This window comes from Magallana gigas, chromosome 10, assembly GCF_963853765.1.
Source record: "Magallana gigas chromosome 10, xbMagGiga1.1, whole genome shotgun sequence".
NCBI classification, from domain to species: Eukaryota; Metazoa; Mollusca; class Bivalvia; order Ostreida; family Ostreidae; genus Magallana; species Magallana gigas.
The window spans coordinates 19,786,197-19,805,968 of NC_088862.1; the positions used below are offsets into that span (position 1 = coordinate 19,786,197).

The window sequence follows — 19,772 nt, forward strand, 5'->3', positions numbered from 1 at the left end:
ATAATTGTAAATGCGTGTTCTTGTACAGAATAAGTTTTTAATTATTTTGAAGTGTTTGTGCTATTGGGTACAGGGAATACTAGTATACTATCAGGTTTTAAAAAAAATGTTTAAGGAGGTTGGCACCTGAAATAATAGTAATGTCAATCACCCGAAAACCACTTGGATATAAGGATAGGGACCTAAAATGTTCATTTATTTTACTTGTGTCCCATGTCACATGCCATATTTTGGATATATATGGCCCTAAACAGAAATGATAATTTTCCAGAAATTTTTGCTAAACTTTGACACGGAAATTGATACTTTGAAAAAATCAAACAAATATTTATAGTTTGAACTATTATTTAGTTATGATTTTAATACAGCATGAAGTTGAACACATGTAGTGACCATAAAAGTAAAATCTAAGTCAAAGTTTAAAAATTCTTGCTTTACTGGTGGCTTCAAAGGTCAGTACATAATGAACACAACAACAGATGTTACAAAATTTTGGAGTACCAGGTAATCAAATTATGACGCAAATAAAAAAACCATAGTAATGTCATCTTTCCAAAATTTTGCATACAATTAGACATGCATTTAATAGTAAATCAAATAGGGGTCACATCTCAAAAATGTGAGATATAGCATGAAATAAGATAATTTTAGGCCAAAATTGGAGTGTATTTTTTCTTCACTTCTATAAAATATAAACTAAATACATGTGTATGCCAATATATATCGATAGAAATATCAAAATATTCTTTGAATATGTTTTTAGAACATCACGAAGATATCGTAATATACAAACTATCTAGAAGTTTGGTCTGCGCTGAAAATTAGAAAGCTAACGTAACAATACTCTAAAACTAGTGAATATTGAAAATTGTTCATTACAGTATTGAGAACCTTCCGCCACAAAATATAGTCCCTAACTAAACTCTGTTAAAATGTAATTGTTTTAAAACAATTTTATTCAGTAAAGTTTATTTGGCATTCTAATATATAACAATACTACTAGAATTAATATGTGATGCAGGATTTTCAGACAAGAGGTGACCCAAAATGGCTACCCAAAACCTAAGGAGCGAACCTCTTTAACTGATGAGGTAGTGGTGAGGACAAATAACAACAATATGTTCATAAACACCTTTATTCCTAACTATTGTATGATTTTAAAAAATCGAAATACGATGTATATGTGTGTCCTAGTTCATAGACATAACACACATCTGTAATCAGAAAATGTCAACACCTTCTGTATAAGTCTCTATTAAAATTTTGCACAAGGGGAAAACAGTAGCAAAGTTCTTGTGTATATACACTTTTATGGAATTTCACGCTGGAAACAATTATATTTATTTGGGGTAATAAAATTTCGCCTGAAAATAAATCATATGAAATTTGAATTTTAAAGACAAGCATGCAATTAATTTTGACAGTTTGTATAAATGACTGTCAGATATAATGCACATTTAGAAATAGATTGTGATTTTTCAAATCAATATTGAAATATGTCGCGATAGTTAATTAACTGATTAACACTGTTGGAGAGAGGCTAACCTTTCTAATTTTGCCTGAATAAATCAAAAATTTAATGATAAATCATAACATGAGGGGCGTTTGGTAAAAGCTACGGTACATATATTTACTTTAATGCAGTCTACACTATTTTTTTTATTTGTCTCAACCATTTTTTTCTGATTTTTCTGCGTTAATTAAGGCAATTCACAGAAACACGCCAAGTATCCATTCGAAATATCAGCAAAATATGTGAATTTTTCTTGCGACATTCTGATAAAACCATTCCTTGCTTTGTCATTCAGTTTTGTGATAACGGGAATTAAAATATTTATGTTTTAGACCTCATGTTCCTTATTTGGAATATTTTCTTAGAGTTAAAACTCAGCATTGAAGCAATGCAGAAACTGCAATATACATTTTATTATGCATATGGGCAATGGCATTATATGCATCCAGTGTGCTTTCATTGGACAGAAGGAATACCTGCATTGGGTGAAGAATGAGTGGTACTAATTGCTTGCATTGGATGATTGCAATGATGAATAAAGAGTTGCTCAATGCAGGCATTGGACGACTGAGGAGTCGCTCAATGCAGGCATTGGAAGACTGAAGAGACGCTCAATGCAGGCATTGGAAGACTGAAGAGTTGCTCAATGCAGGCATTGGAACAACAGAAGAGACGCTCAAAGTTTTACACTTCTGCATTGGTTAGAATGACGCTTCAGAATATGAGAACTATTTACAGTAAACACTTTGCAATTCTTTTAAAAGATCTGAAAAACGCATGATAACATATATTGCGATATATAAAGGCAATTCAAGTATCCCTTTTGTTAAATAGCTATAGATAGTTGTGTGGGTATTTCTTACTTTTTTTACATGGATAATCATTGAACTTAAATCTCAAAGAGACCACCCTCATAATATAACATGACTGGAAAAGGTTCTGCCACATATCAAAATGAATAATTAACATGTAATCTATTTTAATATTCCCTGACAGAAAAATCAATATTATAAACATACACAACACTTCATGAGTATTAGTTCCTTGGTTTTGGTGTTGAGTAGAATAACATCCAGAATTTTCCTAGCAATTCCAATCATTCTCTCCCACGATCCAGCCATGTGGGATGCCTGGGGTGGATTGAAGGTCCATTTGGCTCTATTAGCGGAGAGAAACTTCTTGACAGGTCCAGACTCAACAAAAACAGCATGAACGTTGATGCTGTCTAATGTACCTATGAAGTTTGTCCCATGGTCAGATCGAAATTCCCTCACGGGTCCTCGAATTAATAGATACAAATCTTGCAAGATCAAGTGATTTAATTAAGTGTTGCAAGCAGCTAGTGCATGGATGTATTGAAAAAAAGAGTTATGTAATATAGCTTCATGTCTACCATTTTAGATTGTATTTTGAAGTCAATAAACTATTAAATAATTTAATTATGCATGTAAGTATGCATGAGAGCATTTAGATAATATTTACCTTTTTATATCAAGCACAATTCAGTTGTCCAGTTATTTATTGCTCAACTGAATTTTGTACAGAAAATTACATTATAACAAGCATTAAGGGGAGATTTGAATTTTTTTCTGGGTCAGTATTCTAGCTGCAAAATGTTCAGGGTTATCTTATGATGCAACTTGATCTTGACCTACTTATCTTCTATAAACTTAAGCAATCAAATAATAATCAATGGAAAATCAATGGGTTTTCAATGCATTTGAGTAAACCATCCTTTCTCCATTAATTTAGCATTGAAAGATGACATCATTTAACTGGTGCAAACTAATTTGCATAAGTATTCATTTTCAATGGTGTACTTTCAATAGACTTTCACTGAGTTTTCACTGTGTAGTTTAACTGGAAACTGGAAATTCAATGGTTTTTCTTGGTAGACAATATATAATGCCCTTTTATGCGACATCTTGGTAACTGGAAAAGCAATGGGGTTTCAATGGTCAGAAATAAACTGCAGAAATAATGGAAATTCAATGGCATTCTTTTCTGTATTAAGCTAGGGCTCGAGCATTGGTAAATGATGAATTACTCATATCCTCGATGATCTCGATATGAACTGCCCTAGATGTGAGACAGCTTAATAATACGGCCCATCTAATCCTCCCCTTGTTCTGCGTGCCACTACATTCCAAGGGCCAAAGACATCTACTCCTAGGACTGCAACGGGGGTGATGGAACAACTCTGTCTGCAGTTAGGTCGGCCATGATTTGTTGGGCGGAGGGTTTACGGAGTTTCCTGCAAATTACACACTTGTGAATCACAGAGGTAATTATCCTTTTGGCTCCTATAATCCAGAAACCATGCGATCGTATGACTCCTTCTGTAAATACTCTTCCTTGGTGTTGCACGTTCTCATGAAATCTTCTCACAAATAAGACAGCAATATGTGATTTTTTGTCAATGATGACAGGGTGTCTTTGGTCTGCAGATAAAGGAGATTGGCTGAGACGTCCACCGACTCGAAGAATTCCATCCTTGTCTAGGAAAGGGTTGAGTTGTAATAATGCACTTTTGCGAGGTAGAGGTTTACAATCTTGTAAACATTGTATTTCTTCTTTGAATGAGAGTCTCTGGGAACCCGTACAACAAACAATTCAGTACGTTTCATAATTAAGTCTCTTCAACACTTTCTGGAAGAAAAGTCACTAATAGAATCATTCATTATTACGAGTGTGGGATAGTGAAATTCCACCGAGGGGACAAGATTCACGGTCTAGGACGAGGCTTTGCCATGAATCTTGGCCCCGAGGTGGAATTTCACTATCCCACACGAGTATATAATGAATGATTATTTTTCTCGCATTATATTACCTTAAAAAATGATGTTCGACAACTTTCTGTTATGACGTTCAAAAGATTACTTTCAGTTTATTCTTCCGCATGCTTCAAATAGTGCAAGTCAAAATGAGAGCATACGACGGTTTTTAATTAAAAATATGATAAATTGTAATTAATTAAGCAACACAATTACTTAATGGATAATCTCAATGCACCATTTTGCATTTCCCTACAGCAGACAACGCTTGTTTATGTTTTAAAACGACGTAGTAATACACAGTGTGAGACAGAAAAATCTCACACTACTGTCTCACACCGGACAAACTGATCTCACACCGGTGATAATGCGAGAAATTTTTGTCTTTAATCTGGAAGCATATACTCTTCTCAGGAGCCTGAACACACAAATCAGTTTGTTCCATGTCGAGAACTTTACAAATCGGTAGGCAATAAATTGTTCTACAGAAGTTTTCTTAATCACATGCAGGTTTAATTTCTTAATTTGTCGCTATCAGGGTCAATCAATGAGAAGTCAGATTTATTTTCTCTGTCTGCTCTAGATTGTGGTTGACTTGGTCCAGAAACCCACTTTTCCATCACATCAGCTACAGATTTCACATACTGATGTTCTACCTGATTTTAAAACTTCACAGTAATTCGCAAATCCTTACATCCGTTATGACAGCAAACCGTCGCATTGCGCGTCCGTTGTTTACTTGCCTTGACTGACTGTCTATTATGACGTCACCTTGTTTTTGGAGTCGCGAAGAGATATTTACGTCATAATTTACGAATCCTCAAATCAGAGGCGATTATTTGAAATAGAGGGAATGTTCTCTAGATATTATTCCTAGCCGGTCAATATCAAAAAAATATTGACCGGTCAATATTTTTCGGACGAGCTAATATTACATTTATTGACTATTCGTCTATATAGAGTTATATAGTGAGAATATACTACTGAATATAACAAAAATATATGTGTTGGTAATAAAACAATTTATATACCATTTTTGAATAAGTTTTATCGTTATGTCACAAATGAAATAATTTTATTACTATGCCCTGAAAATTGCTGAATCACACCGGAAACAGTTATATTGCCCTCCCGGAAACAGTTATATTTTACAGGAAATAGTTATATTGCCCTCCCGAAACTGTAATATCACCATCGCGTGCAAGAATCCTGCATATTAATTACGTCGGGTTCGAAATTCAACAAGCCAGTTGCTAAGCAAACGTAAACAGATCCGCGAATTTTAAACATGTCAGGCCAACGTCTGCGGTTTGTTGATCTAAATTCAGATGAACTCGATAGTTTAATTGATGAAAAAAATTCGGCAAATACGACAAAAGTGATAAACTCAAGCGTTAGTGTTTTAAAAAAATTTCATCTGCCTTGTGAATTAAATAATATGTTGATAACCCGAGTTTGATTTGTTTAAAAATGTTATATAACATATATTACATGTCTTCTCGGGCGACAATACCAGAATATTTGTCCCTCGGTGACAGGAAAGCCCTGGAGTGTTATGTCGCCCTCTGCCTTCGGCATCGGGCGACATAACACTTCAGGGCTTTCCTGTCACCTCGGGGCAAATATTCTGGTATGTCGCCCTCGAAGCCATGTAATATATGTATAATGTCAAATTGTGGTATGAACACGATGTAAAAATAGTTAGTAATTTTTGAATAATGATGGAACTTTTTTATCACAACATGATTTTGAAAAGCAATTTAGCTTGACAAATATTTGTACCATGCAATTTAATAGCGTTATCAGTGCAATATCTTCACCATTTATTCCTTTGTACTTTGAATTTATATACTGTTGAATGAAAAATGTTCCAAAGTTTTGTATCAACTAATTAATAGTAAAGATATTGTTCCCAAGGCAATTCAAAAATGGAAAACTGAACTATCACTTCACTTAGATATAAATGATTCTGTGAAAGATTATTTTAAAGTTTGTTTTAAGACAACTACTGATACTTCAATACAATTGCTACAATACAGAATTCTTCACAGAATTCTTCCAACAAACTATTATTTGAAAAAGATTAAAGTTATTTCATATGATGTATGTGCTTTTCGTAAGGAAGATGTGGAAACAATTCAGCGCGTATTTATGACATGTTCAGAAATACTTCCTATATGGAATAATCTTAGTATGTATATTTATTAAAAAAAAAAAACTTCAAATAGAGTTGGCTTTAATGTTAAAAATGTACTATTTTGGTGAACTACCATTCAGTAGTTACAACAAAGTAGTTAATTTTATAATTAATACATTTTTAATTGTTCAAAACAAGACAAAAAACCTGACATTGTTGGAATGTTACATCATCTATCATTCAAATATAAAGTTGAAAAATATATAGCTATCAAATCATGTGATATTACAAAATTTAATAAACTCTGGGTAAATTGGAAAAACATATTTGAGATATAATTTTAAACATGGTAAACAACTGTTCTATTTATATATGTGTGTGTATATGCGTTTGTATATATATGTCCTTTATGTTTGCTCTGAAGAGAATGTAGTACGTAAGGGAGATAAAGAGTGTGAAAGTGAGAATGCCAAAAAATTCTTATATATATTACCTTCTTTATGAAATCAAATATGATTGTGAAAATGGAAAACAAAAAAAAATTATAAAAAAAATCGTTTTGGCTTAGTTAGAGATCTAGATGATATGTATACATCCAAGCTAATTTTTCATACAGTAGGTACATATGTAATATGTAAACGGTGCAACCGTTGGACCGAGGGCAGATTTAACACAGTTTGATTTTTGTACAACAATTATTTTGAAATGCACAGAGTAGGATCCGCCTAGTTGTCGACTCAAATTATTAGCCCGTTGTGTGCTCAGTCTACATTATGACGTCATGTATCGTACGTAAAAAGTTCAAGTTTTGTCCTCGAAAATAGCCGAAAAGAGTTGCGTGATTCCGAAAAAACAAATCTTCTCTCATTGTTTATCAATTTAATTTATATGTTGACTACCGGTAATAAAACTGAACACTTTATCTCTATAGTATCAAAAAGATCAGTTCCTTCATGTTAATGTTTTTTTTTTCATCTGATAACTTGATAAGACATACGAAGAGTAGGGAGGAAATTAAATAATATACCCGGTATTGCTTTCAAAGTTGCAGCTAGCCTCACCGTTTTTTAGAATTAAAAAAGGAATAAAGAGAAAAATAAAACAGTTAAAAAATATTTGTACATGTAATATTGTATATTGTCAAACCATTAAATTAGAAAATGGGATATTGCACACCTACAAGGTGTGTGTGTTAGGGGTGGGGGCATGGATACAACGTACATGTGTATTTGGCATGGAACCAGGAAAAAATAAAAGTCAGATCTAACAAGGGACAAAAGAAAAATAATACTTACTGTTTACAGATTTAATTAAATCAAACACAAATTACTTATTGTAGACTGATAAAATCTCTCAAAAGTAAAACTGGGGCGGTTATAGGGTGGAGCGAGTCTATGCATTTTGTAAGCTTTTTTTAAACTTTACTAACTATTCTCTCTCTCTCTCGTTCTCTCTCTCTCTCTCTCTCTCTCTCTCTCTCTCTCTCTCTCTCTCTCTCTCTCTCTCTCTCTCTCTCTCTCTGATATGTGTAATTCCTGTTTCCCAAATTCTCTGGCTTACCCCATTGTGGCCCCACCCTACCCCCGGGGGTCATGATTTTCACAACTTTGAATCTACACTACCTGAGGATGCTTCCACACAAGTTTCAGCTCTCCTGGCTGATCAGTTTCTGAGAAGAAGATTTTTAAAGATTTACTCTATATATATTCCTAGCAATTTTATTTACATTCAGCGCTTTCAGTACCTTGATTAGAAATTCTCTCCCATCGTGCACTGCTGTTCACGTGATCAATCTCCTTGCACTGTCGCCATGATGCATGCAGCAAGGAAAGCGTGGACCGGGGTCTTTAATGCCTCGAAAAGCGCCCTTTCTGTGTCTTCTTCATTAAACCAGGCAACAAAGGCTGTTCCATCTTGTTTCATTAATCGTAAGTGCACTTTACTTTTAATGGAAATTTGTATTGTTTTGGATGTCGTTCCGAATGAGTGTAACCGGTGTCTGACGTTCGTTTGACCCTGCAGAACAAGAACTATCAGTTGTTCACCCTTTTTTCATAGAACGTGACATTAACATTAAGAATGTCTTTACATTAAAAATCTACCACTTTAGAAATGTCCAGATTCTATTTTCAAAGTTAGAGATCTGTAGAAATAGCAATTCAGAGGACAGTTACTCATTCGACCGACAAAGGTCACCCTCTGGATAACTTCAATTTCATTCATTTTTTGGTAAACATCCGTAAAACATGATAGAAAAGTAAAACAAATTAATAAAATGATTTCACATGATCTTTATAGCGTTATTTTAATAAAGGTTAGGCTTTGTAGTAACATTGAAACATGTAGAGGAAATTCGAACTTACCTGACTTAAAAGCAAGCAACACTAAATCAAACTTTTTGAAGTTTTCTCTAACAAATTACGAATTATGCATTTAAATACATTATGATAATTATAGCTATAGTTTTGTTTGTATTTTTTTTTTTTTTTTTGTAAAAATGAGACATTTATGTAGGTGTTGACAGCTCACAATATGTGAAGGTCAAAAAGGTGTTTTGAGGAAAATTAGAAGTGACAGGTAGTTAACTTTAAAACATTGGTAAAAACATTAAAATCAAATACAACACAATTTTGAATCTTTAATTTTTCTATGACTATTCTGATATGTATTGAATTTAGAATTTGTACAAAGTGAGAAAATTGCTTTAATTGAATTTTAAGGTCGTCAGTATGCTGCCACAGCAGAAGCAGCGGCTTCATCCGCACCCCCAGGTCGTGTGGTGGCTGTCATTGGTGCCGTTGTAGATGTACAGTTCGATGACGCCTTGCCCCAAATTCTTAATGCCTTGGAAGTCAAGGACAGACAACCTAGACTTGTGTTGGAAGTTGCCCAACATTTAGGTTTGTATTTGCTGAATAATGTAAAAACCAACGGCAACTGATTCAAAAATAGTTTATGGGAAAACTTGCAGCTTTTAGATCATGCAGGCCTCTCAATCCTCTATAATTGGGGCCGATATTCGGCCCCATTCCCAATGTGAAAAAGGGTTGTTTTTTTCTCCAAAAGAACTGCGAACGCTAACGCCCGTTTCCCGCCTACATTTTACATCCAAATATTTCGGAATTTCTGTCAGATATTCATAAACTAAGTATTCTACTAAAAAGTATAATTAATTCCTAATCAATTTATATCAAAACAAAATTTGTAATAAAATTATTTTATTTTTAAACAAAAGTTTTGCTCACGGGGGGTCTAAAAAAAATTTCATTGAAATCGGTCTCTATAAGTGAGGAAAATTTTATTTTGCGGTCAATATGTGCATAAAAACTTAATAATAACATATTAACGATAATTATTTAAGTAAAATTGCATTTTAATTCATATCTGTTAATTAGTTTACGAAAATTTACAAAGCAAAATTCTTTTTTTGGAATGTATTTCGGTCTGTAGACATATGTTCCTCCCCGTGAAACAACAAACCCTTTGGTAAAAATATGCTAAATAACAATAATTAAAACCCCTCAAAAGGAATTTTTGTTTCAGGGGGGGGGGGGAGATGTTTTAAAAAACATTTCCGTTTTCCGTTATTTTCTATTATGAAATGAGCTATTTTAACCCAAAATACAAAGTTATCTCGCTTTGTTTGACCAAATCATTTATATTTAATGAAAATATACATAAATGTTTACATTATTGTAAAAAATTAACTTTAATTAGACAACTTTCAAAAAATGACTTTTAGTTAGGCGGCTAGACAATGCTATTGTTCGCAGTCCTTGAGTGTGTGTGTTTTTCCCAATTTGAGATTGCCTAATATTAATAATGTAACTTAAAAGAAAACCATACTTATTCTAAATATATATCTTGTATATTAGGCAGTCATAAAAGCACTGTGAAGATGTGTGCGTTGTAAACTGTTTCTTGTGATCGGTAACTTAGCCAGAATTTCCTCGGACAGAGACGGTGTAATTTTAAAAAACAATGTTTATTACTTTTAATCCTGATATTAAAGTTAGTTGATAAGCTGTTAATAGTTTATAATTATGCAATAAATGTTAAAATTATTATAAAAATGTTTGTCTGAACAGGTCCTCTACAAAACGGTAGTAAGTGGGTCGAAGGCTTGGACTAATACCCCAAACACACAGAAGTACAGAGACTGATTTTATAATTATTGTCATTAGGTTAACACAATCAAGAAACATTTATCTATAAAAGGTATAAATACAAGATTAAATTTTTTATTTGTACAAATAAGATAACTTTTTTAAAATTCTAAAAAAAAAAAACCTGTTTCATTATTTTCTTTGCCATTTGACATACAGCTAGTAATTACACAAAAACCTTTTGGGGAATTTTACATCTGTATCAACACTGTGAATTAACTTTTTTTCCCTTTCATTATTATACACACATGTTCCCAGTTTTAAAAATGATTTTTAAAAAATTAACATTTAAAAGATCCTATCAATATTCTCTAGTTTTTATTCTGGGGACTGTACATTAAGCAAGGGAAAAAAATTCCCAATTTCTATCAAAACGTTGCATTTTTCCCAATCCATTGGCCCCGGCCCCAGTACCAAAAATGGGTGTAAGAGGCCTGAGACGAGTTATTTTGTTTATTCTTTTGTTGAAATCAACGAAGGACATAAATGAATCTTTATTGCAAACTTCAAAATACTTATACAGGTGAAAATGTGGTCCGTACTATTGCTATGGATGGTACTGAGGGCTTGGTGCGAGGAGCTCAGTGTATTGACACTGGTTATCCAATCAGAATCCCTGTAGGAAGAGGAACTCTAGGAAGAATTATCAATGTCATTGGAGAACCCATTGATGAGAGGGGTCCTGTCAAAACTGACACGTAAGCTCTTCTTACTCCATCCACTTGATAATAAGTTTATTTTTTGAAACACAAAGATAATTAAAGAAATAAACTTTTGTTTGCGTAATAAGGTTGTGCTGTCAACTTTTCAGTGTTTTACCCATTCATGCTGAAGCTCCTGCATTTACTGAAATGAGCGTCGAACAAGAAGTATTAGAAACAGGAATCAAGGTCGTAGATTTGCTCGCCCCATATTCCAAAGGAGGAAAGATTGGTAAGTATCAAACTTAACAGTATTGCATACAAGTTATTTGAGCATTCTTAAGAGGGATAAAAAGACATTGTCTTGGAATTTCTAATGTTTGCATATGAAAGCAATGTTGAAAGGAAAAAAATTAAAAAAAAAAAAAAAATCTTTGTTAGTTTGAATCTTAAGCTTAACATTTAAATAGTTACATGTAAATAGTAGACTGTAGCCTGGTGTGTATGTGTTGTGTGCAGGTCTATTCGGTGGAGCTGGTGTAGGTAAGACTGTGTTGATTATGGAACTGATTAACAACGTGGCCAAGGCTCATGGAGGTTACTCTGTGTTTGCTGGAGTCGGAGAGAGAACCCGTGAAGGAAACGACTTGTACCATGAAATGATCACATCCAAAGTCATCAGTCTCACAGATGATACCTCCAAGGTAAGGGTGCAATTACTCTACTACACATACATGTTTATGTAGAAGCTTAAAGAATACTAGTAGTGTTTTTTAATAGCTCTCTAGATTCTAGATTGCTATATAGGGTAAACAGTTTGGTCAAATACTATTTAGTGATATTTCCAAACCTAATGTTTTTTTGTTTTTAAATTTAAATTGTTTACCTTATTAAGCTATCAGCAAACAATTTAAAATCTAATTACTTTCCTATATTGATTTAGAAATCCAGTCAGTTCTAAACAAAGTCTCTCTTCTAGTGTATATAGTCTAATTTTAATGATCTGAAAGATTATTGAACACTTGGGTACAAAAGGAAATTATATTGTTATTCAAACAGTTGTCAAAAATGTGCTAAAATATGTTGCACGTTTTCTTTTGCAGGTATCTCTTGTGTACGGACAGATGAATGAGCCCCCAGGTGCCCGCGCCCGAGTCGCTCTGACTGGTCTGACCGTCGCAGAGTACTTCAGAGATCAGGAGGGACAGGATGTGCTGCTCTTTATTGACAACATTTTCCGCTTCACACAGGCTGGATCAGAGGTACACTGAAGTGCTCTTACCATATGTCTTAACATTGACCTCTTGTCTGTATTGATCTGTATATCTAGTCTGTATGCAGAATCTGAAAGAATGGTGCAATTTAGTTATATTACATCTTGTTTGAAATAGATGTGCTTGTGAGTTCATTAAAACTGTTCACAGGTTTTCTTGTTCATACTGATACAACATGATTTAGTAAAGAAATATGAATGAAACTTTGTTCATCACTAGAAACTTTAGGGAAATATTATATTATCACATTTGTTCTGAATAAGCATATTTACATTAACTTTAGATATACATGTATATGTAGCAGCTTTATTTTGTTAGAAATTATTTAGTATTGTATGCATTAATGTTTATTATAATTTACCACCGTAAATTGCAGTTTTTTACTATGGGAGGCACTGTAGCTCCCAGGTCGTCCATCCGAATTTTTTTCAGACCGGGAGCTACAGTCCTGCAGCTATTATAATTATTACTTGTATTCAAAAATTGATTTCAGTCTTAAAATGATTTCATACCAATTTTAATCACATATGAGTACAATGTACATGCACTCCAAAGAAGAAAAATGCAAAGCACAAAATATGATGTTAAAGATAAACAAATCAATTTCATTGATGTATTTTTCACACACGATTGTAAATGACCAGTTTGGATCTGTTCTGTGTAGGTGTCTGCCTTGCTGGGTCGTATCCCATCAGCTGTAGGTTATCAGCCAACACTGGCCACAGACATGGGTAGTATGCAGGAAAGAATTACCACAACTAAGAAAGGATCCATCACATCAGTACAGGCAAGTCCCAAAGCAGAACTGAAAAAGTACTATATCTATTCTCTGTGTCTTGAGGAATCAATTTGTTTTCATACAGCTACTGACAAACCTAATTGCAATCAATCAAATTGATATATGCAGTCTTTGAATTTTATAGCAATTCCTTCCATAAAGAGAAAACGTTTATTCAAATCTGTTATAAATAATATGATTACAATGTTAAATGTTGTCTTGCTTGAAATAATTAATGATGTTTGATTTTGAACATTTAAAGTTGGTTATTAGTGGATACCGCCTTAATCATTTAAAATTTGAGCTCTTTTGGGGTAGAAAACTTTTTACATAGACTGTTGATTTTGTGTTGAAGATTATTTACATTGTTGACTTTATGTTGTAGGCTATCTATGTGCCCGCTGACGACTTGACTGATCCCGCCCCTGCCACTACCTTCGCTCACTTGGACGCCACCACTGTGTTGTCCAGAGGTATTGCTGAGTTGGGTATCTACCCAGCCGTGGATCCCCTTGACTCCAACTCCCGTATTCTGGATGTAAACGTTGTCGGAGAGAGACATTACAGAGTAGCTCGTGGTGTCCAGAAGATTTTACAGGTATGTATGTGTCTGGAAGCAGATTTAAAGTATCACCAAAAGGAAAGGGTTTCCTTTTTCAGGAAAATATATTTTTATTTGAGATTGTTTCAACTTTCAAATTAATTGTTGTCTGTAACTTAATATCAGTTGTAAAGATTTGTTGGTGTTATTGATTTTGTTGAAACAGACTTGAACTTTTCACTCTCAACTACATTTTCTCCATCTCTTTACAGGATTTCAAATCGCTCCAAGATATCATTGCCATTCTGGGTATGGACGAGTTGTCTGAAGAGGACAAATTGACTGTGGTCAGAGCCAGAAAGATCCAGAAATTTTTATCTCAGCCTTTCCAGGTGGCTGAAGTCTTCACAGGACAGGAAGGAAAATATGTACCCCTCAAAGAGACCATTACAGGATTTGAGAGAGTGCTTAATGGTGAGCATTTTGTAATAGAGATTAGTGCATCCATCTTGATTATAGTTGATAGTTTAAAAAAATACCAGATGATTTGTCTCAAGCCTTTTATTTTTTTCTGAAATTTAAGAGAGTCAAATCTATTTTGTAAAGTATAAATTATTGATTTAAATTGTATATAAGAAGATAAATTTCACTGAGAGATGTAATGGCTTGTTTTGCTTTTGCTTACAGGTGAATACGATCACATCCCTGAAGTTGCTTTTTACATGGTGGGTCACATTGAGGAGGTGGATCAGAAGGCAGCCAGGCTGGCAGAGGAGCAATCCTAGGCCACCTTGTTACTATCAATTCATTATTATAGGGTGATCTGACTTCTTAACATAGTGATTATAATTTATGTCTGGACATTAGTGCTGTGAAGTGGACAACAGATAAAATGGGAGAATGACCAAGTGACCTATTTTGTGATGTATAAATGTTGTAGATCTTCAAAGTCTACAATAAATACGTTTTGAAAAAATTGAAAAAATGAGTTTCTTCTTTTGATATAAATGCTGTGTTAAAGGGGCATTGTCACGATTTTGGTCAAAAATTATTTTTTCGATTTTAATGTTTTCAATGCTTCAGTGAAACATTTTTAATAGGCAGCCAAAATTTGAGTGTCATTTGATGAATCATAAGTGAGTTACAGAGCTTACCCTACTATTCTTCGCTATGTAAACAAAGTGTTTGTTTACATTTTGAATGTAAAAGTGAAAATTCCAGTTTTAGACCTAAAATGAATGTGTAAATCGTTAAGAACTGTTTATTTATGCTTAAAATGAATAATAAGATAGACAAACCAGTTTAAAAAGATTTTTTACTGGTATATTGAACCTATGTAAACAAAACGGCACGAGCCTTGTTTACATGATGAAGAATTGTAAGCCCTGTATCTTGCTCAAAACTAAACGACTGACACCCAAATTTCATTTGATCATTAAAAATGCATTCCTAAAGCATTGCAAATAATAAAAACAGAAAAATAAAATTTGACCAAAATCGTGACAATGCCCCTTTAAAGAGACAGTACGGCGCATCTTACCAAAAAACTGACTTGAAAAAAATTCCGATTGGGTACGGTATTTTTGTACTACTCGTGAGTGTATAAACTTTTAAAAAATTACAAAGTTCTCCATGAAATAAATCAAACTGTTTCATTAAAATTAATAATTACGTATATCCCAGTGTTCTTTAAAGCAGGGCACACTGAGAAGGTCACAGTTAACACACTAATTATAATGTGCCATATCACTCGTGTGAGCAAAGATAGGCATAGCCGTATTGTATCAAATACAAGAGAACTGAATTATTTAGTAAAGTTAATTTTCTTTATAACAGTGTTCAAATTCTTTCCACATAATAAAATAATTCTCATGTTATATACATGTACATGTAGATTTTTCTCCATTTATTCTTGTGTCAAAATCCAGCACCCCCCCCCCCCCCCCCCCCTGTGGCCCCCTACCCCCTCCGGTGTCTTCCCACTTGGCCAACATTTTGAAAAAATACAGGTAGATTTGTGTTGGCTAACTGGGAATGGGGTGTAGGTGAAGAATAAAAGAACTTAATTACAGGTATTAAGCTATAGTCTGTTTTCAGATAAAAGTGGGAAATTAAAATATTTGTCAGCCTACAGAATAATAAATATGAAATCTGTCCCAGTACTTTAATTTATTTCATAAATTCAGATAAAAATGTTAAAACAATACCTGTTACATATTCCCCCTTAATTTATGCCTTAAATAAAGCTTTAAATATCATGGTTTGTCTATTTTCAACGTAATTATATTGAGTTACAGTACAAATCTTTACACATGCAACACTTTTTTACACTTAAAACAGGAAGCGACCTTTGCAATCAATCAATTTTATTTACATGTAAATTTAAATTGGTCAATTACTTTGTTGCAAAACGCTGCTACAATCAATTTATCAAAAGAATTTGGTGTTGACAGCTCTTGAGTTAACTGTAACATGAGGGAGTGGCTAAAAATATCTCAGGTAACATATTTTGTTGATAGCAGTTCAGTTTAAAGGTATAATGTGTCAATCCTCTGTGAGATTTTAGGAGTCCAATTTGATTAGTTAATGGGTGAAAAAATTTTGTTGATGTATGAAAAAAGTTGATGTTTTCAGTTTTTGTGTGATTGTTTGTCAGTTAAGACTTTTAGGAGGCTGGATGGTCAAGAAATTAACCATCAGATCTACCTAAAATTTTAAGATATGATTTGCTTAGCTAAAGTATAAACTATTATTTTAAATGAATAAAAAAAACCATATATTTAAAGTTTGGGATTTCCTATTGAGATCTTCTTTTAAATAAGTCCAATGCAGTCCAAAAAGGGCCACGACCGTTGAACCCTCTTTAATAGCGAGCGCAGCTCGCCGGCGCGCAGCGCCGGCGCGAAGCGAGCTCTACCGGCAAGGCGTGTGTGAATAGAAAATTCGGACTATTTGCACATTCATTCAACGGATTTTTTTGGCGTCAGTAAATCGGACCAGTAATGCCTTGTTTTAATCGTCCCAGTAGTTCCCTGTAATTATGGTTTCCCATTTCACACTCTCACGAGAACAAGATAAAAGACTATGTACATGCATTGTAAATAACAACGCCAATTTCCATTACTTTTAAGACTAACAGAGTTATCGTCCTTTCGAGTGACGTCACAATGGATTTCTTACACATTGATCCGACAGAATTTTTCGGAGTCAGTAAATTTCGACCCACAATGCAATTCCTCAATGTCGGCCGATCTCACTAGACTGGATACCATCTCGCGAGAATCAAAGTAAAACTTTTGAGAAACAGATAAATTGTGTAATTTCCAGAACATCATGCTTTTAAAGTAAACAAAACAGTATATTTCGCGTAGTTTTTTTTTTAAAGAGACATACGACACTTGACTGACGTGAACTTTGACGTCACAATAAGGGGAAATTACTCTAAGTAGTTATTGTAAATCTGCTGAAATAATATGTTTTACGGTGCTACCGTTCTGGCGAGCGCAGCAAGAACTATACACATACCTTGCATCATTGTCAACTTATAGTTTTATTTAGGTATCAACGAACGTCAAAGAATTTTTGAGAGAGTATATTGCTCTACAATAAGTATGCCAAAGGTACTAATTTTAATGGTTATGATACATACAGCGCAACCCACCTCCCAGAGAGAGAGAGAGAGAGAGAGAGAGAGAGAGCACTATAGTAGCATAATATCTTCTCAAAATCTTGCAGAGCTAACGAATCGGGACATTTCTTCAGAGATAGGAAACAGATGTAACCTGCTCTCATTTGGATGAATGCTCACAATTATTTTATTCACTATATTTACGGTAATTTCCAGGAACGTTTTTTAAATGGGGCGTGGCAACATCATTCAAAAAATATTCACAATCAAAAAGAAAAATAAAATTATCAAAATCAGGAAAATTCTAATCGGGGTGAGGAATGGGGAGTGCGTGGTATGCCTTTAGCTCTTTAGCTGCTCAAAGGTGTCTTTATTTCCACTACTATTTACGGTATTACATGCTCCCGGGGGATCCATTTTCCTTATGTGATCAACGAATTTTTTTTATACGTAAATTTGATTTTTTTTAAACGGGGGAGGGGGGAATCTGTGATAAGTCAATTTTTATTTGTAAGTTTAAGAAAAATGTCTGCTGCAAGAAAAGAGGATATAAACTGCAATGTACATTATGTTAAAATCTTTATTATTCAACAACATTTTATCTGAGATAAATTCTATACTGGCGTGCGACCAGTATATAAACAATCTGATTAAAATCAGATCTTTGATCCGCTCCGACAAATTCTGATGTCGCTACAGTTTGTTCAGCGACTATCAGAATTTCGGAGCGTTACAAAGATCTGATTTTAGTCAGATTGGTATATAGATAAATAAAAAATCTTATGAATTATGAATAATGAAAATTTACTGGAAAAATAGGTATATTTATTTTATTTTGCATTCAAATTCATTTTCTTTACGTCACTACTTTTATTTTTATTGATTTATCACAATTCATTTTTGATCACCTGCTGCGCTCGCCCCAACGGTCGCACCGTAAAACATATTAGCTTTGAAAAAAGAAGAGATAGGGACAGAAAATGAAGAAAGTGTTTATGAATTGAGTGTTTATGAGGAAAGAGAAAAAAAAGAAAAGAAAGGGTAATGGAAAGAGACAGTGTCGATAAAGATTTAATTGTAGTCTCCAGAACAAACAATTTTTATTGCTGAAAAATCTATTATTCATATTTTTTTATTCTATCAGTAATATCTGCACAATGTCATGATAAAAAATCCTCATGCAGTTTCATTGTATAAAAGAGAGCATTTACATGTAAAATCAATAAAAATTATTTAAAAAACGATGCTACATGAATATGAATATGCCTATGTGAACATTCCTCTTGAGTATTCTTATTCATATTGGAGAAGATGGCCTATTTTATATGTACAACAACTCCATTCTTGAAATTCTTTGTAATGTTGAATTTGGGATTCATATACAGTACATGCAAGAGACAAACAAAGTTTATAAACTGGAATTTTTTTTATCTTAGATTTCTTTATACATGTATTGATTGTAATTGTAACTGGAGTATAGTGAAATAATTATAGCTACAGACAAATGTGATCCAGTGTGATCATGTGATGACTTTTTGCTGGAGTTATCCAATCAGAACAGAAGGCCACAGTCAAGATCACAAGAACCATAAACGGCCATTTTCATGGCCACAAAAATATTTCAAAAAGCTGCTTTTATTGCACAAAATTTGAAACAAAATATTTATTCAAATGAGAGTATATTAAATTTTAAATTCATTTTTCTTTGAAATAGTATATATTTTCAATTGAAACTTTATATCCAAATAAAAAAATATATATAACATGAAAATATAATGTTGGAATAACACAGTGAAAATCTTTACATTACAGAGATAGGGGGAAAAAAAGAAAATAATAAAAGTCTGACCTTATACCACCTGAGAGAGAAAGAGTGAGAGAGAGTTACATGTATTGGGGGTGATGAGAGAGAGAGGGAGAGAGAACAAAAAAGTTATTGGAGAGAGACTGAGAGAGTTGTGAGTGTTGATGGAGCAAAAGAGAAAAGATATTGGAAAGAGAGAAAACTTAAAAAAGAGAGAAATAGAAAGTGAGAGAGTTCATGAAAAAATTATTTAGTCTCCAAAACAAACATTTTTTGGTGATAAATCTTTATTCATAATTTGTATTTTATCTTAAACTTCTTCACATGATCAAATAATACTTAGTTTAATTCTATAAAAGAGAGCATTTACATGTAAAATCAATGAAATTAACAGCTATACTGTTTTGTTATTAATTTTCTTATGTCTTCCAAATAACCAATATTAATTGAATCTTTTCTCAAATATTTTATCTAAAGCTTCTTAATTTGATTTGAAGTTAATTAAATTGCTTGGCA

General features: G+C 33.3%; 1 protein-coding gene across 1 annotated transcript; it reads left to right on the top strand.

Annotated features, from left to right (window-relative positions):
* The first annotated feature begins 8,191 nt into the window (after positions 1–8,191).
* On the top strand, positions 8,192–14,809 carry LOC105319097 (ATP synthase subunit beta, mitochondrial). Its single transcript, XM_034452848.2, has 10 exons — positions 8,192–8,352; positions 9,145–9,324; positions 11,114–11,288; positions 11,402–11,523; positions 11,751–11,935; positions 12,335–12,493; positions 13,170–13,292; positions 13,669–13,881; positions 14,097–14,298; positions 14,512–14,809. The coding sequence occupies exons 1-10, from the start codon at positions 8,235–8,237 to the stop codon at positions 14,607–14,609; spliced, it is 1,575 nt and encodes a 524-aa protein (XP_034308739.1). The 5' UTR covers positions 8,192–8,234; the 3' UTR covers positions 14,610–14,809.
* The last annotated feature ends 4,963 nt before the right edge of the window (positions 14,810–19,772 follow it).

Coding starts and splice junctions, on each gene's coding strand:
- LOC105319097 (XM_034452848.2), top strand. CDS start 8,235: ATGATGCATGCAGCAAGGAAAGCGTGGACCGGGGTCTTTAATGCCTCG. Junction 9,325..11,113: donor GGAAGTTGCCCAACATTTAG/GTTTGTATTTGC, acceptor ATACTTATACAG/GTGAAAATGTGGTCCGTACT. Junction 13,882..14,096: donor GTGTCCAGAAGATTTTACAG/GTATGTATGTGT, acceptor ATCTCTTTACAG/GATTTCAAATCGCTCCAAGA.